This window comes from Cygnus atratus, chromosome 13, assembly GCF_013377495.2.
Source record: "Cygnus atratus isolate AKBS03 ecotype Queensland, Australia chromosome 13, CAtr_DNAZoo_HiC_assembly, whole genome shotgun sequence".
In the NCBI taxonomy this organism is placed as follows: domain Eukaryota; kingdom Metazoa; phylum Chordata; class Aves; order Anseriformes; family Anatidae; genus Cygnus; species Cygnus atratus.
Genome location: NC_066374.1, coordinates 21,082,528 through 21,107,642, shown reverse-complemented (window position 1 = coordinate 21,107,642; position 25,115 = coordinate 21,082,528). Strand labels below are relative to the sequence as shown.

The window sequence follows — 25,115 nt, the reverse complement described above, 5'->3', positions numbered from 1 at the left end:
ATCATGAGAAATGCTTAAAGTTTCCCTCCCTCACAAGGATATTCTTCAGCCAAATAAAGTCAAGAATTTGTCTCTCTCGCTCTCTTTTTTTTTTCCTTAGTGCAACTTAAAGGAGGGAGGAATGGCAAAGAAGCCACATAATTTGATCAGGAGATGACCAAATGAAAATCAGTCCTGACCTTTATTTTAAATGATCCCGCAAGATTGACCTCAGGTGGTTGTTTCAGAAAAGCAGGATGTACTATGCATCAATTACCTATGGTGTAACATAAAAGGTGTATTCTTCAGGAGGGCTGGTCAGCATCAAAATGTAAAGCAGTTCAGCTTTATCAACTTTTTCTTACAAAGAAAAAAAGATCAAACTAGACTGATACCTCAGGAAGCGTTATTTATAAGATCATTATCAGCGCAAGGCAGAAAGGAGCATGGTGTCCCCTTAGCTATGTCTAGTAGTTACATAGTGCTGTAGGAGGAAGAGAGCATGACATTGACTAGGGTTCAGTTCCCATGTAAGGATGAAGGAGCTCAATTCATAGCTGGCACTTGATATTTCAGTGGAAGATTTGCAAGTCTGGCATGTTTGTACCTAGCTCTATCTGCTGACACTCCTGGTGCTTTATATCTTAACGGGCAAACCATCACGACAACACTGGATGGCTCTGGAGCTGCAGGCAAGAGAGGGAGCTTTTCATGTCAAGGTTGTCAGTTAACCTGTCCACCCAAGCTAGTAGCAAGTGGAAGCTGCTGTCTTCTGACAGGGGACATGATTGTCCTAGAGGAAGGATGGATCCTGTCTCACCAAATGGCCAGAGATGATGCCACACACACAGTTCTCGTAGAGACTTCCCAGCACTGCCCTTGTTCCCCAAAGCAGCTCCCAGCCTCTTCACACTCCCAAGTGAATTTGTGTCTGAAACAGAGCCAAATCTCAAAGCCAGACCTTCCCACAGGCAGTCCAACAGGCAGAGCAGAGGGCAGAGAGGTCTCCTGTGGAGAGTCCCCCAGTGGAGAGTCCCCCTGGTTGCAGGGCCAGGATGTGTCCCCAGGGCTGCCTGTTCTCCTGAAAAGACTTGTGGCTTGTGCAGCCTTCTTCTCCCTGGAGCAGCTCCTTCCACACCTGCTCAGTTGGGGACTGTTTATGGTCCCTTCCCCATTAATCCAAACTGCAGCCCCTCACTGCAGTCAGGACTAAGGGGACAGGGATGACTGCTCTCTCCCAAATCAGTGGACATTTGCAGAACACAGGCAGGCCCATATGCAGCTTCTCTACACTGAAGTCCGCTTTCTGACAATTTGCAATTGTGCTTCTCACCCACGGCAATGCACTGTTGAACAGAGGAGGCCCTCGTGTACTGGTCTCACTTCCTGAGACATCAGCTGTTTCATTTCTTAGGGTACCTCTGTTCACCTTCTCATACCGCTGCTTGCTGCGGGTTAGACGGCAGACTAAACAGCCATGAATGTGTCAGCTAAACACACATTGACTGCCCAGCTAGAATGGCACAGGAAGTTTGTCTCATTTGCAGCTCATGTCATTGTCTGGCACTTTACATCCTCTGCACTGCATTTTTAAAGTGTGTTGCAGTAAAAAAGAAAATCTTCCAGATCTGTCCACAAACCAATTGCCCTTGACACTGCTAAATGAATTTTAAAAGCAGTTTCTTTTCAGCCTGTATAGGCAGAAAAGTGAAAAAGGAGTTGGAAAGCTATTTCCTTTACCTGGAATGGTACTTTGACTTGCTGAGAGCTTTAGTAATGGCAGAAGGTGTAGATCGTCTTCTTTGGACTATGGGCTTCATCTTCTGCAAGAGAAAAATATTTTCCAGTTAGTTTGGCCACCTTGGAAGCAGATTTGCTTACTGCACTCTACAAGTTCTCTTTTTATCTTGCCAACACTTATCATACCTCACCACTGAAAGCCATGATGTGAGACACTTCCCCTTCCATACTTACTTTTCAAACACTTGTAAAGTCTTGCATTTATGTGAGACACTTAAATCTTTCCTACCTTGAAACACTTCCAGTTTTCACAGCCAAAATTCAAAATAATGACACGAAATTAGGCAGAGAAAAAAGCATGGGATGAAGGTCGGGAAAACTTCCTAACACTCTTATCTAGTAGACAGTGGAATAGTCTTAAGGAAGGGCATGGACATCCCCTTTAAAACTGGACTGGACAGAGCTATGGACAGCATTTAATGCCATAGGTAGCCATATTTTATGGGCTGAAGGAATGGATGAGTTTACTTATTAGATTTCTCTCTCTCTTTATTTTCCATGATTTATAGATTCATCAAATAGACTATTATTATGTCCCTCTCCAGGTAATGTAACCTCGAGACACTTGTATCTTTTTTAACAGCCTTAGCCACAGTCTTGTATGACACATAAATGAGGTGACTGTAATGGTGAGACTTGTGAGTTAGACATGATAACCATCCATAAGTATACGTCAACATACAGACAGAAGGTCACGGGTCTTCTTTTAGTTGCTAAATGAATTTTGTGCTGGAGAAAGATGCCATATTTTAGCCTGGGAAACAAATCCGCACTTCAGTGGCTCATACTTAGTAAGCATGGGAAAATCTTTCCCTTACCTCATATCTAATTTCAGCATTCGCTTGTGCTAGAGCTTTAAGTACCAGGAGGTTAAGATTATGTTCAGAATTATTGATCTTTTGACTTCTGAACATATTAAAATATGGACTATCCAAAGAATAAAAGAAACTAGGATTGCTGGTTGAGGTCTTGTGGATAAAGTGTGTTACTTTTATTAACCACATACTTTTCAAACTATGCTGAATGTAGAAATAGTCATTTCATGTGAACTCATTAGTACAATCTCTGAGTATTTTACGCTATTAGAGCTTGGTACCTTATATTAATCATGTTAACATGGCATTCTTATGATGTTAGAGGAAGGTATTGTCCCCATTTCACTGATGAAAAGGCCAAGAACAAAGGATTACAATGAATTTGGGTGCACACTGTTCTACACATTGGATCTGCTTTTTCTGCGTAGACAGAAAGACTGGATTAGGGGGTTTGTTTGAAGCACTCTCCCTGCTCATTTTTTGCTAGAGCTACAAGGGCTCAGCACATCTATAAGTCTGTCTCCTAGCATTTACGTGAGGAATCCCAAAAATTAAGAACAAGACATTAGTAACCACTTCAAAAGTTGGTGGAAGTGATTTACTACACTAAAGAAAGAAAATCTGTGGCAGAGGCAGGGGTGGAATACAGCTGCCAGGGAAGGCTCATGCTTACTCACATCCCATTTAATATACAACACGCTTCTTGACTCCTGTGACAAGACACCAGGGAACTCAACAGGTAAAGGTTTTCTACAACACAGACTGTTGAATAATACCTGATCATGTCCATCTGAGCCCTCCAAAGCACAGGTGGCTTTGTGAAAAATAATGTATGGTCATATAACTCAAAGTTGGAGTAGGGTTACAAGTGCAATTTAATTAAGTCATTTTCTAATGTATGAATGCTCAGCTTTGCAACATTCCTAATGCTCTCCAAGTAATTTCCTTATGTATGAGTACATATGTAGACTGAGGGACAGATGGACAGCAGTTTCTCCCTCATTCCTTGATATGACGTTGCCAAACAATGTTCTTTCCTTGGAAGTTTCACAGACAGAACTAAATAAAAATAACATGAATATATATATTTTCAGTATGGACTTTATGTATATAGTTTTAAAGTCCATACTGAAAGAGAACATCTGCCTTTCATAGGTGCCTTAACAAGATAAAATGTTCCTACAAAACATAGTACAGTAAAGCATCAGTAATGTCATATCATAGGGCGTGGTTGCTTCGTGGAAAACCCCAAGTGGCTGTCAGCTGCAAAGGTCTCTTGAATGAATAAAGCAGGCATGCAGGGAGATCTAATGCATCTCTGGGCCAGGGACTTTATTTTAACATTTTGAATGGCACTGCAGAAAAACTTTGCAAGTGATGGAATCCTCTGCTCTGAAGAATCCTATGGCATGTAATAACCTCACTGTAGATAAAACAATCATTTTGGCCACCCCAAAACTAGTCTTCTCTGTAGTATAAGGTGGTAAAGAGTAGCAATGATATACATGATGTGTGTGTAGCGTAGGAGGACATTTTACTCAGAATACGTTTCATGGGAGATATCAGAGAGTCGGGATTTACTATACAGCTGATAGAGGAAAAAGTACTGGTGGATTTCTTCTTCTGACCTTCAGGAATGGTTCCAGATTGTATCTGAATGTTGGCAGCAATGCCCTCCAAGAAGCCTTGTCTTTGCTCATGCTTTCTCCAGAGAAGTTTGAGGACCTGTTCACTAGCACTGCTTCTAGCAGGCACTGGACTACCTATGAAAGCCTCTCAATCAAGACAGAACTTTTTTTTTTTTTTTTGTGAAATGTTGTGACTACAAGACACAAGTTATTCCCCATACTCACTATCTCCAAATAAAACACTGAGATCATCGGTTGCACAGAGGTCCAGTTGTCTGATGCAAAACAGACTCTAGGGAAAACACCAAATTGCTTTCCAAATCCTCATCCAAAGTCTCTGTGACCTCAGCCAGTCGAGCAGCCTTGGCAGGACACCACTGAGATGATGGCCACAAGATCACACAAGTGGCATCTTACTGAGGGAACAGGACACAGCTGAATGGCATAATCTCACGTTTAATATACTTTATTTGCATATTTAGTAGAGGAATAATAAATTTTCTGTAGCTGTGCAAGGTTAAATAGTTGCTCACTTCCTCCTTCCTTAGCTATGTACCCCATTTCACGCAATTTTGGTTTGCATAGGCTAGCCAAAGTAAATGATGTATCTTTAAGAAGCTGCTGGACAAGGAAAGAGTCTCCTAACACTTTGCGTGTTCTTTCAGTGACATGTAAAAAGTGCTCTGGAGCCTGCTTAAATATCATATGACTTTTAATACCAACATCTGTTGTCATATGTCACTAATGGAAGGACATTAAAAACCACACACGACAGCTCTCTATCATCTCATTTATCTGCACTCTAAATCTCATGATTACAGGACAGGACATGCCACTGAATTCAGTACATGCATCTCTGCTCTAGCTCTGCTGCAGAGAATAGTCTTGCCTCTAGATGTTGAGCCTCAAGCTTTGCAGGAGTCTGATTGGGCTTTCATTACACCAAAGCCCTAAGGGAAACCTTGTACCACAACTGGACCTCTTGAATGTTCTTCTTGTCTTACAGGTCATTGACACTACGGACTGACAGATAAAAGTTGTATGAGGCTGAACTCTTGGGTTCTTGCTCTTGCTTGGCTGCTAACGAGAGTAAGAAGACTAAGGAGAGTCACCTTCCTGGTGCCTTCATTTTCCTGTTAACAAGTGAAGCAGAACTTTTATTTGCCTCATGCGGTTGTGATTAAACTTAAGCAACTGATGGTGGTAATGTAAGCTATGCTCTTTGAGGTGATCTCTGAACATGTCAAGAAATCATTTGTAAGAATTAAACTGAAATGCAATGTAAACATTTTCACAGGTGCAACAACAGGAGAAAAATAGGTCACGTATTTCTTTAATGTGATCAATACTAATGGCTAATTATTTATTACTATACACGTGAACAGCTCGGAGACCACTCCTGTAACAAATCTGAAGCATCACACTGCACCGCCTTTAACGGATGCTCTTCACTAACCAGAACTGGAATCGCTGAACCAGCATCGCCATCACTGACCGGCAGGTAAGCGGCCCAGATACTCGCTTCATTCCCATGAATGCCGTCCTATGGGACGGGCAACTCCAGCACCTGCCTCCCTTCTTACTACATGGATGAAACACCACAAGGCCTTTGTCTCAGTCAGGAGCTCTCTACATGGCCATGGCCTCCTTGCCCTCCAGAACTGCTGGAGCCTGGAGGCAGCTGCTGGTGAGCTGCTGGGGCTCACCTGGACACGGGACAGCATCACACATTTCCACAAAAGCAGTATTCTCACATGAAGAGAACACTTTGCTGTGCTCCATCATGTTTGAGCCAGGGAGTGTTTTTGCTGGAAGTCAACTCTGTTCACACTAACCAGGCACTCGAATTAGAGAACCGTCAAAGGGCCATAATCTGTGCTGTTTTGTTACCATGGAAACAGATACTCATTTACCCAACATACTCTGAAAGTGCTTGAACACTTGCAACACTCCGGACTGTGTTTGTGCATTACTCATCTCAGAGCTGCCAATTTTAGCTGTGTATTTCTTGGCTCTGGGAAAGTTGTGAGTCTAATACCCCTCATTCCAAACCCATGTAAGGCCTGCAATATCGGTTCAATTGGCCAGCACGAGCAGATTCCATGCCCCTGCACCCCTCCCTGACCTCTGTGCTTGAATGTTATTCTTCAGACAGTTAAGGTGGGAGGGAGCTGAAAAATAATGACACCTGCTTAGTACAGGGTGGATTTTCCTTCTCTTGATAGCTGGTCAAAGTTTGTAATGTCTGGTTTAGTTCATATTTGGTTTAGTTCATATTCAGAAATTGAATTTTTTTAATAGTTCAATTTCTCTGCAAAACATAAATTAAAATATTTGTTTCAGAAACACTGATGCATGTTTACAAAAACACCATGTGTTTTCTTGGACCCCAGCAGCTGGTGCAAGTTGACAAGACCAGTGCATTCTGCCAGCAGCAGTGGGAAGCTGCCTGGTCAGACTCATCTCTATTGGTCAGTGCAAAGCAGCAGGGAAACACATCTCTATCACTCACAGGCTGCTCGTGCTATGAAAGACTGTAGGTTATGAGGGCATGGATCAGAGATCCTACTTTTAGACTGAATGTGGGAGCTAGACAGCCAAGGCTGAGAGTGGGTTGGCTTGGCCATCTGCAAGCCCAGGACTTAGGGTGGTGAGGCACTGGCAAAGGTTGCCAAGAGAGGTTGTGGATGCCCCATCCCTGGAGGCATTCAAGGCCAGGCTGGATGCGGTTCTGGACAGCCTGCTCTAGCGGTTGGCAACCCTGCCCTGAGCAGGGGGGTTGAAACTAGATGATCTTTAAAGGCCTTTTCAACCCAGGCCATTCTATGACTACCTGCATGGTAAGACGTGGCAGATCTACAGGACTTTGAATTCTATGTTAAACCATACAATACGGGCTTCTGCAACACTAGAGACTATGGCACAGGGTGGGTAAGCTGGCACAAAACAAGGATGTTTTCCCATAGAAACATGTTGGACAAAAAGCTTTAAGATCCTTTGTGGTAGGAAGAGTTCCCTCAGAGCCCTCCTTTCATTTTACTGGAAGGCTCTTCCAAAGCAGTGTTTCCATAAAAGTGTTTGTTTTCAATGAATCTGCATTTTCCAGGGAAAAAATATGCCATCGAAAAGTTTGTGGGTAGTTCTTTGGCCATGGGGTATGTCATCACTAAAACAGATTGTCAAGCCAGTCTGAAAACAAATAGCAGTGTAGAAATAATAGTATGGAGCTCTGCAGAGTCTCTGCCACTACATGAGGTTAGCTAGCAACTTTAAAACTAGCCTGGTACATCCATGCCACCCTGCAGCTAGTAGTGGAAACATGTTCTTTATGAGCACTGAACGCAGAAGATCAGTCAGTTAGCCTATGTCCATCCCATATGCTCTCTGCAGAAACAAAGATGATAGCTACCACCTCCCTTTTCTGGACAATGGAAGCATTGTACACTGACTTTACTAGTTGCCCCTTGCTACTGATGGACATAGTCTAAAATTAAAAATTAAAAATTAAAAATTAAAAAGTCTAAAAATTAAGACAACTTTAGATCCAGGACATTTCACCCATCAGTGTCTAATCTGTTGTGAATGAACAGTCCACCTACCCCAATGAGCTCTGAATTTAGTTTAACCATTTCCCCCTCTGTTCCTTTCTATGTGATTGTTTATTGAGCTCTTACACTGACAAGCAGGATTTAAAGAGCTTTGAAGCTTCATTTTATTACAAACCGTCATATGCAAGTTAGACCAACTTCACACCTGACACTGGACTAGCTTTCCTGTATTCAGCGGAGTTAAAAGCAGTATGATCAGATGTAGGGAGATAGTTAATTTAGGTCTACCCCTATTTTCAGCATATTGATGTTTCACCATGAGTTCTTTGCATACTGCTGAACGGAGAAAAAGAATTGCAACCCTACCAAAATGTCACTAGTACGGCTGTAGGTACCCAGCTCACAGTTCCAAAGGAAACTCACTTCTCCCACCACTCTGACCTTTTAATTTCTGCTACTTTTTCACGTGGAGGATTTGGCTCTCCATGTCAATCTCCAAAGTCTTAGACATTCTACTTTCTAACTGTGAAGACAGTGAAAGAGTATCATATCCTCTTAAATATATATACGTGTGTTCATAAATGTGGACTCCAAATCAATTCCATGCTGACATTTAGATCAGTTAGGGAGGCTTACATTGCTAAGGACACTGTCAGAAAGAACAATACATCAGCCACAATGTCTTTGATTATTTGGAGTATCACAGATTGCTCAGAGTCAATAACACCAATATTATTCTCATTCTTGGATAGATCTCGTGAAACACTCTCTTCCTATGAATACTCTCATCACAGTATTGGTATGTTGTGTTAGAGCAGATAGCTGATCTCTGTTATTAATCAACTGATCCTGGTAAATGCACATAAAAGCAAAAGTTACTGCAGAAACGTAGCACATGGCTATTTAGCTCTAAAAAATATTAGAGAATCCATTTAAGAATGCAGAAACAATTAACTGATGGCTTGGGCTTAGATCCATCCACGTGAAAAAAACTGCTGCTGCTCTTCCATCCAATGAGTTTATGTTAGCAGCAGCATTCCTGCAGAAGTATCTTAATGTGAGATAATGTGAAACACTTCTGGCTTCAGCTCTGTTATATCCCTTGTTTATGTGAACGTAGAATGATTTACAAAGCGCCTGGATAATACTGCAGTTGCATTTCTAGTTAGAAAATTGAATTAAGAATTGAGAAGGAGAGATTGCTCACTGCAAAAAAGGACATCTCGCATTAGGTTACAAGAAGTAGGCTTGTCATTTTATCATGCTGATTTGCATTTAAAATTACTGTAGAGAAAAAAGTGTTTGTTTAATAACTCTATAAATGAAATCCTCCCGCAATCCTCAGGACTGGTGTAAGACCAGGAGGAACACTGTGCATCAGAGCGGTCCACTGGCATAATTCACCATGCACAGCGGGAAGGAAAATGAAGCCATGTACTATCAGCCCTCCCTGCACCACCAGCACTACCTGCTGCTGCAGTCCTTCCACCCTCTTGTGTACTGTGTTTGTACAGCTGCTGTGTCCTTCCCCCTTGTTTCCAGATTTTATCTGCCACCTGAGAAACTGCAGACTTGAATGTGACCCCATGACCAGGAGCAGTTTTAGCAGGGGCTGTAACAGCTGCTGCCTTGGCATCATCCCCCGTTTGCCCTTAGATGGCAAAATCCCCTGCAAGATGCCCAGTACCACCTTACTGGGAAGCAGCCTCAGACGTGTTCCTGCTCTGCATCTCATCCAGGTGTGCCCATACAACTCTCTGCCAGTCTGATCTTGGGTGATATAGGCTTGAAAAGCCACACTCTTTCCTACACCATACCACCAGCCCCTTGGAAGAGGACTTGTTTTCTTTGCAGCCTTGATTTCCTGCCCAGCTTGCTACCCATAAGATAAAACCTCTCTAATTCTCCTCCAAGCATCCCTTAAAAGGTTAGTGTTTGGAGTCCTAGGACTGAGACGAAGGCCTGGGCTGCGGCTCGGTTCCCGTGCTGGTTTCCCCATCTTTGACCAGTTCCCAGTCAGAGGAAGATGCTATATATAGCAGAGATCTGTTATGATGGTGGTCATGATTAGGCACTGTTAATCAGCTTCCTTCCAGCTTGCTGCCAGTCAGGCAGGCCAGTACAGCCTGACGGCCAAAAGTGAGAAGGCCCTCCAAAAAACACACTGCATGTGAACCTGGAGGTCCTGAGAGGACCAGCTGTGTCCTGCACAGACTGCTGGCCTGAGACTTCCTCTGCCTCCTGCTCCACCATCCCGGCATGAATGTAACCTCACTAATGGTCCCAGAGAAGTTGGGCCTCGAGAGGCAGGCTGAAAACACCCCCAGCTCCGGTGTTTGCAGTGAAGAAGGTCTCAGGGGCTTTGTGGAGGGGGAGGGAGATGGAAAGACAGGAGACTGTCACAGACCTTGCTAAGTATCTCCAGGACTGAGCAGAGGCCAGTAAAGATGACAAGATCCTCAGCTGAGATAAATCAATTCTGGTCCACTGTAGTCAGTAGCATTACGCACATTTAATGTAGGTGTCTTCAGAAGACATCCGGAAATTATGCTATGCCTAACATTTTTTATCTGTGGAAGTGTAGTGCCTATCGACATTAGCAAACAGGAATGATGTCAGAAGGTGGATCAGCAGTGCCTGCAGCACATGCTGTAAGGCATGTAACAGGGAGTGAGTCTGCAGATGCAGACAAAGTGAGCCAGGCAGGAGATGAAAACATTCATGGAAGTGGTGGCTAGAGGAAGGAGAAGCACATTTTAAAAAAGACCTCCTGTATCTGTCCTTCCCTTAGTCTCCCCCAAGTTGGAGTGCATATGACGACCATGAGTGTCAACAACTGCAATGGCTGGCTTCACCAGGGAGCACGTGAAATCTCAGGGCAGAGAGCTGAACATGTTGCTGTGCAGTTCAGTTTATTTCCTGCAACTTCATCACTAGTTAGGTTGAACTGTGTTAAATGGGTCTCTGCTACCTGTGGGCTATCTTCTGCCAAGGGGGGTGTCAGGATCACCCTTCACAGCAGTAGGGCTGTGAGATGCCACAGCTGGATTCCTTTACAGAGCCTACTGCAACTTCGCCAGCTGCTGAGACCTCTCTGCCCACCAAGTCGGGTGCAATCCACCAATAAGCTCAGACTTTGTTGGTCTGAGCAATCCCCTCAGGGTGCAATCCCCTCTCAGTCCTCAGTGTGACAGCAAGTACCTCATTTTGAGAGGAAGCCAGCCAAAAAATAATGTATTTTGCCTGCTTGGTGCCTGGCCAACAGCACCTCTACAACTATTATTCACAGCTGCAGTTGCTCCACATTCTCTGTCTCTGTGCAGAGCTGGGCTTTGCAGGCAAGCTTCACACCTCTGTCATATATTCCACCCCAAGATACCAGATGAGCCTTTTCCCGCAACTCAGAATAGCCAGGAGAAAATGAAGCAGGCTCAGACATCCAGCTCATAGTGCTCACGCGCCAGCTGCCCAGCTTCTCATTCCAGGGACAGAAACGTTTCCAGCAGCTGTAGGAGTGGCTCCACACCTTGTGCCGTGACACCACCCCATGCCCAGCTCCCAAATGGATGCCACGTGGGCATCCCTGCAGTGCGTGTGTCCTTTGTCCTTGCTCTAGATACACTCCAGGGCAGGTGAATGGGGGAAGAGAAGCAAACCCTGAATGTCTAGAGGAATACCTACTGCTACAAGTGGCCAAGTGAGGAGCTCTCTTAGGACTGCGACTAGTGTCAGTGCTACAAGGACTGGCACAGCCTCTTTTCCAAAGTGTCTGGTGTCCTTAGCAAAGTGGCTTTCTGCTTTTCCCTCTATATAACTGTTTCACCATGATTCCTTCTAGTTCATGGGTTCTAAAACATACTACAGTTTTTGCTCAGCCGAGCACTTCTTTACCCATATCCTATATACGTCTACTTCAGCTTCAAAGTGACTGCTTGGAAAATGGAGCAACTGAGGCTCAGAACAAAGACTTAAGTAGCATATCCACGGTGGTGCAGAAACGTACTGACAGAGCCAGACTTGGAAGCTAGGTCTTCCTTCTGGGAGAGGTCAAAGCTAGATCTCCTTTCTCCTAAAATCAAAAGTTACATATTCCCCCAAAGTTGTTATTGTGACATTTTCATTGAAAAAACAAGACCTACATGGTTCCTGCCCAAGGAGCTTATCCAAAGAACAAACCAACAACATCTGTGAGCAGACAGAATCATAACAGATCAAATCTCATGGCATATTACTAGGAATTCCCGATACCTAAAAATCTGCCATCCTCCACCTGTCTGAAGAAGCAGGCTCCTTTATTAATACTGGGGAAGTTTCTCCGTAACAGAGGTGACTCATTCCATCTAACAAGGAGCAATTCTAAGCGTGCACACATCTCAACACTACACTAACTGCCCTGTGCCTCCTGACACCGAGACACTGGCAGTCCATTACATTTTCTGGCTAATGCAACACTGTTCCAGTTCATCCAGCCTATTTTTTCCATATTGCTGCACTCAGGTGAGGACATGCCTGTCTGTCCATTTACATTTTAATGGTTCACATTACTTCATTCCAAACAGGGTGAAAATTCAGGGTACAGAAGATAGAAAAAAAAATAATAGAAGTGCAGCTGTTTTATGATCGCTTTGGGGTGAATTTTGTCAGCAAGGGCACATGGTAAAGCATTAACACTGCCACCACTTTAACCCTTTGACCTACTTTAGATCCACAGTTAGCTTAATCAGAGGAAGAAGAGTAAAATAATGTTGAGTGGCCACAGCACAGTATTTTATTGTGGATGCAAGTCCCTTCAAAGAGATGGAGTAGAGTTTAACGTGAACTCAGACCGATGAAATTTGGGTGTAAATATTTATCTGAGATGTTTTACACAAGTTCATCTTCAGATGTTGTTTCACTAATTGCTTCCCTCTTCCTCACTGTTAAAAAGCAGCTCCAAACAAACTCAAACATTTCTTAAAATACGCAGGGCCTGATGGCACTAAATCAGTTTGCAAGGACACACTTTGAAACATTTCCTTTTCCTTCCAAGAAATGAAGTCCTGCTGGTTTATTTTTAAATGTCCCATATAAGGGGCCTGGGAGAAACAATTCTCGTCTGCCAAAGGCCAAGTGAGTTTTCCACCCAGAGGTGACTGGGGACTAGTTTGACTCACACTAATCCATTCCATCTCATTTTTTCCCCCTGCTTCCATGGGCTATTTGTGCCTGCAGGGCCTTCCTTCCTCAGGATTGCTGGCACAACATTTACAGCAGATGACAAAGAATGAGGATGTCCTGAAAAACACAGAGGACTGACACCTCATGGAAACACCACAGACCTTCCAGACTGAAGCTGATCTTTCTGAACAGTGGATGTATTGGCCCATGTTCTTAAATGACACTGCATTGGATCCCAAATCAAAACACTTTGAATTTGTCAAGGCTTGGACCTGTGTTTCCAGTTAGTGAACCCAGCCTTGCTTGCATAGTGCCAGCCTCCACCAAGAGAGCGCGGATGCATGGAGATTAGCACAAGGTTTTGGTCCCTTGTTCTAACACTGCCCAGGGTGTCCTAAAACCAAGCAAAACTCTTAGCTGCCACTCAAGCTGCAGGACAGGTACCTAAAAAGGGACACCAAAAGCTTTAAGCAGGAAAATAAACTGTCCCTCTGTAAACACCTGGGTACCCAAATGGAGTTCTGTGCTTCCTTGCTATGGTATCCAGTACCAGACAGATGTGATAACTGGTGAATACAAGAATGAAAAAAAAAAACACACTGCTAGCCCCTGTCCAATGATACAGTGACAGTGGACAGAATTTGTGAAAATGATGGGCAACTGCTTCTGAAAAATCTGTTGTCAGTCTTTTCTCTGTAAATCTGAAGGTACAGCACAAGAGCATGCATCTACATATTGTGTGACAACAACAGAAAAATGCACTGCAGGAAGAAATGCTTAGTCCCGGTGAGGATGATTACTAGCCATCACCTACAACAGGATCAGGCTATGAACATTTGAAGGGTGCACTTGGACGAAACCTTTTTTCACATTGATATAAATCTGAAAAGCTCTGAACAACACAAATGCAAGTCTCTTCTCCGTAGCCAGCACAGCACAGAAGATGCTAATTGATGGAAACAGAAGAGATCGATAGATATCAGTGTTGATTTAGAAACGTTTCTGTACTTTGTGCATCTGGGCTGCAGAAAAACTAACAGCCACTGGAGGAAGCACTTCCCCCTGCTAGTAACCAACTCAGGAGGCCAAAAGTAGTGGGAAAAGTAAAACCTTGTTTTGCAAAATATTTTAATCTATTCTTGGAGGTCCTGAAGGTTTGGCAGCAATTCTGATGTCCAGGGCTAAGTAAATTCGAAATATTTACTAACAACAGGTTAGACATCGTCACCTGTTGGGGTTTTCCTGCAGTGCTCATGCCCATGGTGAAAACTCACTGCAACTGACTTCACTCACATGTTTTGATACAACTTTAAAATCTCTCACAGTAGTAAAGGGACTCTTTTCTCATCTATTTCCTTCCTTTGAATCAATGCCAAAAGCTACCCCAGGAACCTCTCACTAAGAACACCTTCTTGCCTCTATAGCTCTAAGGAAAACCTCTGCATAGCTCTACACATGCATTTGATCTCTAGCATCAGGTGACTAACTACAAGACCCATGTAGGAAATCAGTGGGTGCACACTTCTAAAAAGCCGTTTAAACCATTTAATGCAGGCAGGTAATTCGGAGCAGAAGTTTCTATTTTAGAGTTAGATTTATATATATAATATTGGGAGGGAGCTTACTGGATTTCACAGCATAAAAATTCATCACTGAGGCCAAAGTAAATTAAGAACCAGGCTCTTTTTTTTTGAACCAAATAAATGGTTCACTGAATTGATATTTGGAAAAATGAAAAGCTTGCAGAGCAGCCAAACCTGAAGAACAGAAGAATGTAAAACATTCCTTCGTGTCTTTAAAATAGCCCCCTTTTTCTTTCCTTCTCCTGGTTCAAAACTCCTCCTCCTGCCATATTAAAAATTAAAAATTCAAAGACAGCAGGATCTGCCCAATTACAGAATTACTTCAGCCTTTCCAAAGCAGAGCTTCTGAGCTTGAGTATGCAGGCCCAGCCTTCACTAGGGACCAGATTATCTACCAGCACCTGAAATGCACAGTACCTGTTCTCAGCAGGTGATAGAAGAAGATACAAATTGCATGAGGAAGTGAAAATGTTAACTACAAAAAGTTATGAGACAGCAGTGCTTAAGGTCCATTGAGCAGGCAGCACATCTCCACTTGAACGCACCTCTCCTTCTGCCTGCCACCCCAGAGGACGCACATTCATTGTGAGCTGACAAGTTCTTACTGGACCTCCAACACATCCTTGACAGAGACTGACCAGACACACATCACCTTTATATTTGCCTTAGCTTTCTCTTAGGGGTAGAAGCAGGCTTACTTCCAAGCCACCTTCCCTTAGCCTAAATGAAAATATGTGCATGAACGGTGGTCCCCAAGAAAGGTCCCAATTTCCCACCTTATGAATAATCAATCTTGTTGCAAGCAAAGCACCAGTGGGTAACAGTCCTCTCCAACAGGTAACTGCCAGCAGACTTTGGTGCCTGTGAGTTTAAGCCTGGTGTTTCACATGCATTTACAATGATTAAATCATTTTATTGGCAGCTTAGCCTTGGAAAAGAACTTGAAAAGAGGCAGCTCTGTGCATCTGGATTTCATGAGAGCTGAACATTAATCCCTTTATGACTTATACGTATCCTGTTAGCACTATACAGACCTGGAGTTGTTAAATGGCATTCTTAGAGCTGAGTGGCTGAAAAATGGGCTAATAACAACAGCTTTTCTAGCACATGCACCATGAAAGGCAATTTCTGCTTTCTGTTGTTTGCTCATCTGCCTGTCAGCAACAGGACGGCTAACACACTTAATATCTTAGTAATAACCCCTGTTGAACCCCTCCTCAAAACTCATTTTAGGTTTGTGCTGAATTGCAGGATTTAATCCCACAGAATTTTGCAGTTGATGAAAATGAGGATCCAAACATCATGAATTTCAGGGGAGCTGCAAGTCTAAAGTTAACACGAGCTGGGCAAATAAAAGCAGACTTTGGCTCGAACAATTGCACATTTTTGCCAGTTTTTTGTAGTTGCAGGAAGACGTTAGGGGTGTAACACCGAAAAAGGCCAAGAGAGACATCACTGAGCAGCTAGGCAAAGATCAGGAATGGAAAGGCAGGCTAAGGTACATGTAAAAAAGAAGCTGTGAAGGAGGGGCCTGAAAACACAGCCTGAAGAGATGTCAGTGGACTGAGAAAGGGAAGGAGAGAAGCTAATTACAGAGGACAAATAGCTGAGATCAAATAACCTGGTAGTCAGGATGGTTGGCCAAGTGAGGCTCACAAGGAAATATGTACATTCTTACAGTAAAAAAAACCTCTTGCTACGAACCAATGCAAGTAAAGTTGTGTGGTATTAAAGAACGTGTTCCAGTTTTTGGATGGCAGAAGAGATGGAAAAAGATAAGCAGTGGAATGAAATTATTCCCATTAAGAACCTTCCACGAGGCTGTAATAATTATCCCATGGGAGCAACTGCTGCAGGCTACTGCAGAAAGTCATAGATGAGCCAAGGAGAAGAAATGACTAAGGCAGAAAACACCTTGTTCCACTCAAGTCCATGATACAATGCCAGTGCTTTGCAGGGGCTACGATTTATAAGAGTGGGTACAGCATCACCAATGAATCAGACAAAGGCTACATACATTAATGACTCTGCATATCCCATGCACGGGCACAAGCTTGGGTCAGGGAGGCATTTTTGCTCTGTAGCACAGGCAGGCATAAAGTAGCCATGCGGACGCAGAGGTAGCACCCAGCCTGCAGTGGCACTGGGGAGCGCAAGCGGCTGTGGGGCTTTTCCGACATGTCACTCTCTATGCCTGTATTTCTGGTGCAGCCTAAAGAAGCTGGCAGTGGAAAACTCCGAGAAACATTCTATTTAAAGACGATTCTTCTGATTCATATATTTTTCCTCACCTTTGTTTTTCCCCAGTACTTTTTTTTCACTTTTGCCTTAATCTTTACAGGAACTAGCATGAAAACTCTATCAGCTTAAACCAGGACAAACATAGGGCACATTAGAGGGCACACAAGACCCCAAAAGCTTCCTAACCTTCCCCTTATACTTCATTCCCCATCACTTGGGTTTAACATAGGTTTATGTGTAAACTCATACCTCCAGTCATGAGCGCTTTTGCGGGTCTTTGAAAAATACTTTATAATCTGACAGAATGTTTCTGATTTTGAGGAATCCAGAGCAGAAAACAATTGTCCAGCAGGATTTACAGTAGAGCCATAAAGATAGTGCTTATCTTTTCCACTACTTAGCTGTTAGTCCCCTATCAGCTTCATTAATTTTTCATGGAAAAAAATTGCCATGTGTAGCCTCTTTATTTATTTTCCTTATGCAAACACATGTGCACAGACACATGCACACATAAACATACATGCACAAAGCTCTTTCATTCATAAAATTCCCAACAGACACTGCAGCCAACTTCAAAACCAAACCAAACCAAGCCTTTCAATAGGAATTATGAAAAATAAGTTTTAAATCACAAAAACATCCTGTTTTGCTTCAGTTTCTCTCTCACGTGCCACAAGCTGGACTCCACCCTAACTGTTTTCAGAGGGGCTAACTATGAGTGCCAGGTTTTGGAAACTTTCATGTCATTATCTGTCCTGCCATTTGCTCTCAGAGAAATGTAAGAAGGGGTAGCACAGTGTGGACAAGAACAGAAGGACTGACCCCATGCCCATGCACACCCATCCCTCTTCCAGTCCTTTCTCCCACAGCTCTAACACCCCTCATGAGAAAATGCCAAGAAGAAGATGAACAAAAGTGTTTTTTTTTTTTTTTTTTTTCATCACAGCAACTGCCTGGTCTGTGGCTGAAACGGAGAAGGTGCTGTTAAGCAGACTTTCTATATGCTGTTCAAGGCATAAGTAATCATAGTGAAGATGCTTTCACAGGTAAGTCAAAGTGAGTATCCTAAGGAGATGCCAGGTCCCTTACCAGAACGACATGGAGAGGTGGGGAACTAGCAAGGCTGGATTTCCATGTTTTATCTGAGAAAGTGTCCATGCAGATCACTTGTGTACCATACTGTAGTAACTCCTCTAGATGACCTCTGCATATCAGCTTCCAGCCAGAGGATACAGGCTGTCTCCTGAGCAGCGCTGCCAAACAGGTGATGTGCTGCTGGTGCTCTGGAGGCTGCTGAGGGTGTTTGTTTGAGATGGGTACAGTCAGATATAGGTGTGACAGTACACAGCTGTAAGCTGGATGCTGATGCAATAACAGTACGAGTGACTGAGTGCCGCTGTAGGAATTTACAGAGATGTGTGCTACTGGGGTGCTACTTGCTGTGATGGTTACACCAGCAAGTATGGAGTAGTGAGTACTATTGGATGAAGTTGAACACAACAAATACAGGAGTCTGGGGTGTTTGTGAGGGTTCTGGCATGACAAAGAGAGTGAAAGAGCAGAGCAAAGGGGTGGTGAACCTGTGGCAGACAGGAAGTTAGAGTACAGCATACTGGTGTGATACTGTCCACGAGGGACTGGGAAAGGATCCAGGAGAAGGATCATCAGAGCTGCAAATTTGCCCAGCAGCTTCACTTCTCACTTCTGACAGTAAGATACAGTTTTCATATTGAGAAGCCAGTCTCACAGCTCTGGTGTACTGATGTACAAACTACCAAGGAAAATGCCCCCCCTTTTTTTTTTAAAAAAAAATCAGAGTCTCCCATATTACAAGCAAGAGGCAATCTGGGTTCCCTCATGGCTAGTCATAAGGAACAAATGCATAGTAGATCTTAAAACTGCTACGAGAAACCATATCTCCTCACACTCCTCAGCATCTCACACACCTATGAAGTAAAACCAGCCTGACTACAAATGTTTGAGTCACATCCCCTTGTTACAGTCTAGAACAGTTCTAGGTCCTGGAGCCTCATCTTCAAGGACAAGGCCACAGGCTTCCCATTTCTGGGCCAGCTGAAGTATAATGAACACAGCAGAAGCACCAGGAAGCATAGATTGTCCCTTCTGACAATCCATGCTGACCAAGCCTAGCCACATTAAGTGATTTGTGTGTGGGTTCAGCCAAAACCTAGAATGCAGCAGCACTTAAAGACAAATCAAGAAAAAGCAACTGTGTTCAATGCTATTGGTGGAAAGACCTTCACTGATCACCACTGAGAGTCTACAAGGCTGGCTGAGACTATCAATGCCTCCATGAGACGCCTGTCGATAACAAGGTTGTACACCGACCCAGCGTGTGGTGTCGTGTTTGATAGGGATTCCCTGAAGCAGTAGACTTGCAGCAAATGTAAGTTTGTTTTAACCAATAAAATTTAATATTTGTTTTCCTCTTGAAAGGAATCTATGTTAATTTTTAAAACATCACTAGAGGGCGTTAAATAAATAGGTTTCCCAATCAACCCAACTGCCTGTATAGGCGGTGAGATCTTGGAGAAAGTTTAGTTGCAAATCTTGCTGGGAGGAGAGGGGTTAAAACATCTGTGCATATCACAATGACCTCCTGACAACTTTCTCTCATATTCACAAATGAAATGCTTCTCTTTAAGTGTGTGTCCTGGAGAACACCAGCCCAGGGACCTGTGAAATGCACCCCAGAACTTCCCTGAAGCTGGGCATGAGCTGTGTCAGGTGTCAGCAAGATAATGGGGCAGCTGTCCCGTGACAGAGAACACTGCCATTAATACAAAGCCCATCGAGTAATGGTGGCTTAATTAGCTTAAAGCCATGCTGAACAAACTGATGATCAGGTTGTTGAAGAAAGCACTGCGAAGGCTGGGGTGCTGTGCCCTGTGGCGCCCTATGCATCCCAGGGAGCACAATTCATGGAGGAGCTGTGTGCTCCTGCAGAAGTGGGCGCCCACAGCCCAACTGCTCTGGCTGCGTGAGCTAACAGCCAGCTGCGGTGCTGCGGCAAAGAACAGACTGTTTGAGGCCCTTGCTTTCCGTATCTGCAGGTAAAATAGATCACAGCAATGCTTTGGATTACACAAAAGGCATCAGCAGAGGCTCCCATTAAGAAAAGGAATGCTAAGGGATGTTCTGAAAGCAGAAGACAGGAAGGAAAGGGAAAAACAGACATCTCTGTCTCAACTGCTCCAGTTAGGGCTTTGTAGGTAAAAGCTACAAGCATACCCAGAACAGGCAGTAAAAGGTGCAATAATACTTCACTGGATTGTATGGATCTTTCCAAGTCCCTCTTGGTTGTGGGCACTCTCCAGCCCTTGGCAAGCACTATTAGTATTCCAGCTAACTGCAGACCTTTTTTTTTGTTGTTGTTTAATTGAACTCGCTATTTATTCCAGTGGAAACAGCCTCCAAAGAAATTTGTTCCACTCAGCTACTGTTTGTTCTGGATGATTTGTTCTAAGAATTTCAAACTGGCATTTTGAGTAACATTTACGGTTTTTCCTTATTTTCCATTATTTCAGCCTAACTCCAAGCTAGTTTGATACTCTATTGTTTACTTTACTGCTTTTAAAAGCATCACTAGAGGCAACTGCCATTCAGTACGGGCTGAGCATCTCTTCCCCACCAGCACGCTCTCTGCTTTGCTGGAGCCAGCGCCACATGCTCTTCACACCAGAGGAGACAGCAGTTTCTTCTGGTGAGTCTAAAAACACGAGGCAGTAACACAAGGGCTGTTTTGCCTGTCACGATGACCTGACACAAACGTAAAACGCATTCGATGGGTCTCCTGCAATAGCACGTAGAGGCAAAAGCGCTGCGATTCTGCCACCACTCCAGAGAAGCCTACTGCGAACACGCCTCAAGCAAAACCGCTCTCAAAACTGCGTGCTGCGGGAATTTTCCGGCTGTTTCCTTCCTGACCCGTCCCACGACGGACGGATCACTGGCTCCACGTGCGCACCCGCACCCGCACTCTCCCGCCTACCCCTGCCTCCCTTCCCTTTCGCAGCCGGGCTGAGCACGCCAGCCCCTCGGCCTCCCCTCCGGCTGCCGGCGGCTCCCCCAGCCCCAGCGCCTCCTCGCCCGGCTCGGCGGACCCTCCAAGGCGCCCGGCACCACCCACTCGACGGACGCCGCCGCCTCCGGGGGACAGGCGGAGACCCCCGCCCCGCGGGCACCTCTGCGGGAGGCCGGCGGGGACCTGCCCCCGAAGCGCGAGCGGGAGCCGGCGGGGGGCACCGGCTCGGCGGAGGGCGGCCGCCCCGGCAGCCGTCAGCGCTGCCGCCGCGGTACTTGCCTGGCTCCGCGCGGAGCCCGCGGCGCAGCTCGGGGCGCTGCGGCCGAGTCATGCCCGCGGCCGGGGCGCGGCGCGCCGCATGGTGCGCGGCGGCGGCGGCGGGAGCTGCGCGCTCGGTGGCGGCGGCGGTGGCGGCGAACGGAGCTCCGCGGGGCCGCGGGGCCGCTGCGACCGGGGCAGCTCCGCCCGGCGCCGGCATTGGCCGGGCGCGGCGGCCGGGGCGGGCCGGGCGGCGGAGGGAGGGAGGGAGGGAGGGACGGAGGGGCCGGGCGGCGCCGCGCTCCTCTCGGGCACGGGCGGCATGGGGACGCGGGGCGAGCGCTGCGCCTCGCTCGTGCGGGGCTGCAGCTCGGCGGAGGCGGAAAACCCCGTGGGATGAGCCCCGTCCTCTCCCGCTCACCCGCCCCGGTGTGGGTGCCCGGGGGAACGACCCGGTCCGTGGGCGAGCAGCAGCAGCAAGGTCTGCCGGCACTCCCAGCCTGCGCTCCCTCCCGAGAAACGCGACGGGGGAAGGCCGAGTGGGAAAATTCACGCAGCGCGAAGACGGTGGTGGGTTGGCATGTGCCAGACTCATTCTGCTGGGATGAACCCACCCCTCTCCTTGTTCACCTGAGGGTCCTTTGTTTGCTCAAAGCATTGCGGAGAAAAAAGAGAAAAAAGGACTCGTGCTGGGGGAAAAGGGCAGGATCTGCTTGTTGAAAGTAAGTGTTACTGGGTAGGGTTTAAGCACAAGTTATTGCAGGCTGGAAAACTACGAAGCAACGCAAAGAGAACCTGGCATAGAACGCGGGCTAGGAGATGTTTTTGCTACCCCCAGTGGTGCAGAAACTCACTTTCCACTGTGGGTATTGCCCAAGAGTGGAGGCAGGGACTAAATACGGCGAAAAAGCTACACAGAAAATCATGCTAACAGACAGCTTTTGCGGGCATACTGAGCAGAAGAGCCAAGAACTGATGGGGCCAGAGATGGTCATGTTCTTGTTCCGGAAAGCAGTTGTCCCTACAAGTCAGGCACCTCAGCATGAGGGCATTAACATAACTCTACAAGGTATTGCCAATTTCTTCCTTCACTTTCATGTCCAGATCTACTGGCCCATATAGCAGGAATAGCCTTGCTCACCTGATTTTCCAGCTTGTAACACCAGTCAGCTTCCCACTTTGCTGTATCATTCCTTACATGTTTCCATAGACAGTCCCCCAAAATCTGGCCCAACATAGCAGTCCATTCATTCCTTTGGGAGGAAAATTTTGGTTACAGCTGAATGGTACACATTAGTGTATTTGTGACCATCAAGTTGTAGCCATTTCCTCTGTATGACATGATCTTTTCCTGACCCCCACTCTTCCTCCTTCCAGCTTTCTCACCTCTTTCATTTCAGGCTTTCCACTTTGCATCTTTTCTCCAGTTAGATTGTGGCTGTTTGGGGGAGAGACTGCAACCACAACCTACCAGTCATAATTCTGTCTACAATCTATTGCAATACAAATACTAAAGAAATGGTCAGAAATTTTCCAGTGGAACTTTTTTTTTTTTTTTCTCCCCAGTGGAAAGAGATGAATAGTTCACATTTGGGGAAACATGTTTGTTCTGGCAAATCTGATGGAACTCGGGCAAAAGCCCATTAAGGGAAGACTTTGGCTTGGACAGCTTAGCTCAGCTTCACAGCTGTCTATCTGAAAACTTTGTGTTTCCAGAGCCCATGAGTACAGGCCGGGTCAGTTTTCTGGGGGTCGGTCAGATGCAGGAGGCCTTGTGAGTGGGTTCCTACTTTCAAGGAAGGCATCTGATGCCTGGTGTCTGGTCAGGAAGACCAAGGGTCTATGATGATAATGTTTCCATGAGGGGCATGTCTCTGTGCTGGCAGTTCTGATGGCATACAGAAACAGACACAAATGACAGTGTCCTTGGGCTCTTGAGCAGGTAGAAATTCCATACATTAATTCCGTAATTCCACCATGATTGCTGGGCAGAAACTACTATGGAAAGCATATGAGATTCCTACAGCTTCCCCTGTACTAACAAAAGTCATGACTGCAGCACATTTTATGGGATCAGAAATAACGTATGTTGGCAGTCATCCAATTTTCCACTCTTCTGTGCCTTTCATGGAGAACTTGCTATCCAGTGACCCTCCCTGCTACTTGAAGCAACCATACGTGTAATGTTCACAACACTGTGGTAGAGCTGATGGATGAGAAATGCAATGGGTCTTAAAGGGAGTATTGGTAAAAGAGGAAAGACATTTAGCAATGCAGATTCTTGTTCTGGAGAGATTTCTAGATTATCCTGTTGCTTTTTCCTTTCTAATTATTACTAGGTGAATATTTGTGGGAAACCATCATTTAGCAACATATCTTCTAGATCTTTCATGTTTCTTCTGTGTGCTGGCAAAGCCTGTATTGTTCCCCTTTGTAGCTCTCTTATTAAATATCTGCTTGGAACATTTTGTCATTTATTTACTGCGTATGATTTTTTTTTAAACTGTACTCATTTATTTATATTTTAAACAACTCTTTGTGCATTATAGAAGGTAGAAGACTGGTAACCTTGCAAAGGGAGCTTACTGTGCTACCACAATGCAGATTGAATACATGTGCTTCTCCTATATCATTCCCTTTTAATGCTTGACCCTAGGTGGAGAGTTGCTATCTCATTATGAGAAAGTCTTACTTATCTTCCTTCCTATATTTGTTTGACCTCTTATCTTCCTGCAAGGAAGCAAGTTAATGACAATTGTGATAATAGATTTTATCATTATGGTATTTGTTAGTGTTACCATAATGTATAAGGCTGGAATTTTTTGAAAGAGACTGTTAAGCAGGGACTTAAGTCCTGCTGAAAGTTAAGCTAAAGCCAGTAGGTATTCTATTAAGTTGTTACTCCAAGATTTTTAAAGATTCTGTCATGGGAATGTTTTGCCATCATAAACAGAGTTGAGAGGTATGTAAATGCCCAAATTCCTTGCCATCCTTCATTGCTGGTGCTGCTTAAAGTGGGATCTGCCCGTGTGGATGTCTCACAGGCTGAAGTATCTGGGACCGTTCATCACTGAGAAGACATGAAAAGCAATAGAGACCAAGTCCAACCCCACCCCCCCCTTTTTTTTTTTTTAAATAGGAAATTCTGTTTAGAAAGCTTTCTAATTTGCTCTGCAGGAAAATTTTGTCTCTGAGGGGAACTCTATTTGTGTTGAGACAGTTCAGAGGCTATTTCAAGGTAAACATGTACCGAGGGTGGATACTTTCACAGTTCTGTCACTTTGGGGAAGTATCTGTTCTATAAAATCCTCTCTGGAGATGTACTGAAAAGAATACATTAGAGAGGGAGAATGTGCTCTAATATATGATAAGATTTTGATCTCTTCCACATTAAAAGTTCAGTCATGCAAACACATACTTAAAGTGTTAAATAAACTGAACTCTTAAAAAAAATGCACCACATCTCAGTCACACAGACTGTCTTGGAAAATCAAGTGATTTTTAAAAACTATAAAGAAATATGAGGAATGCTTTATTTGCCACCAGGTATACTGTGATCTGATCTTTATGTTTTCTCTATGAATACGAGATTTGAAAAGTTGATTTTTTTTCCGTAATGACATCTCTACTTTGTCTCTAAACAACTCTTATAAATATTTTCCAGCATAGGATACTCAAGGGATACTTTTGGAAAAAAGACAAACAAGGCAGCCAGCATAGGTTCATGGAGTATTACAAAAAAAAAAAAAAAAAGTAATCCCTCCCTATCGGCTTGCGTTCTCATGGGAAATACCTTTGGAGGCATTTCCTGTAGGCCAAAAGGTACAAACGGGCCAGACAAATTTAAGATTGCAAACAATACTAGAGCTTTCTAGTGCTTTCCGTTCATATTTTTATATGTCTGATAGAAGTGGATCTGCAATCCTGTAACAATTCTGCCCATTATCTTGTTATAGCAACAATGCTATAATTAAAATGGTACAGCCTTTTCCAAAGGAGATCTCCAGATAAAAATTTCTTGAGCATTTCTTTCCAAAGTGCTAGTACCTTTTTCCTAATAG

The 25,115-nt window shown here is 44.6% G+C and overlaps 1 protein-coding gene across 1 annotated transcript in view; it reads right to left on the bottom strand.

Annotated features, from left to right (window-relative positions):
* Positions 1 to 21,285, bottom strand: part of LOC118245639 (rho GTPase-activating protein 20-like) — a 39,052-nt gene extending 17,767 nt beyond the window's left edge. The window contains exons 1-2 of the mRNA XM_035542015.2: positions 21,076 to 21,285; positions 1,720 to 1,802 (exon numbers count right to left, since the gene is read on the bottom strand). Of these exons, the coding sequence (XP_035397908.1) occupies positions 1,720 to 1,799 (80 nt within the window). The 5' untranslated portion in view covers positions 1,800 to 1,802; positions 21,076 to 21,285. The remainder of the gene's footprint in view (positions 1 to 1,719; positions 1,803 to 21,075) is intronic.
* Between the last annotated feature and the right edge of the window lie 3,830 nt (positions 21,286 to 25,115).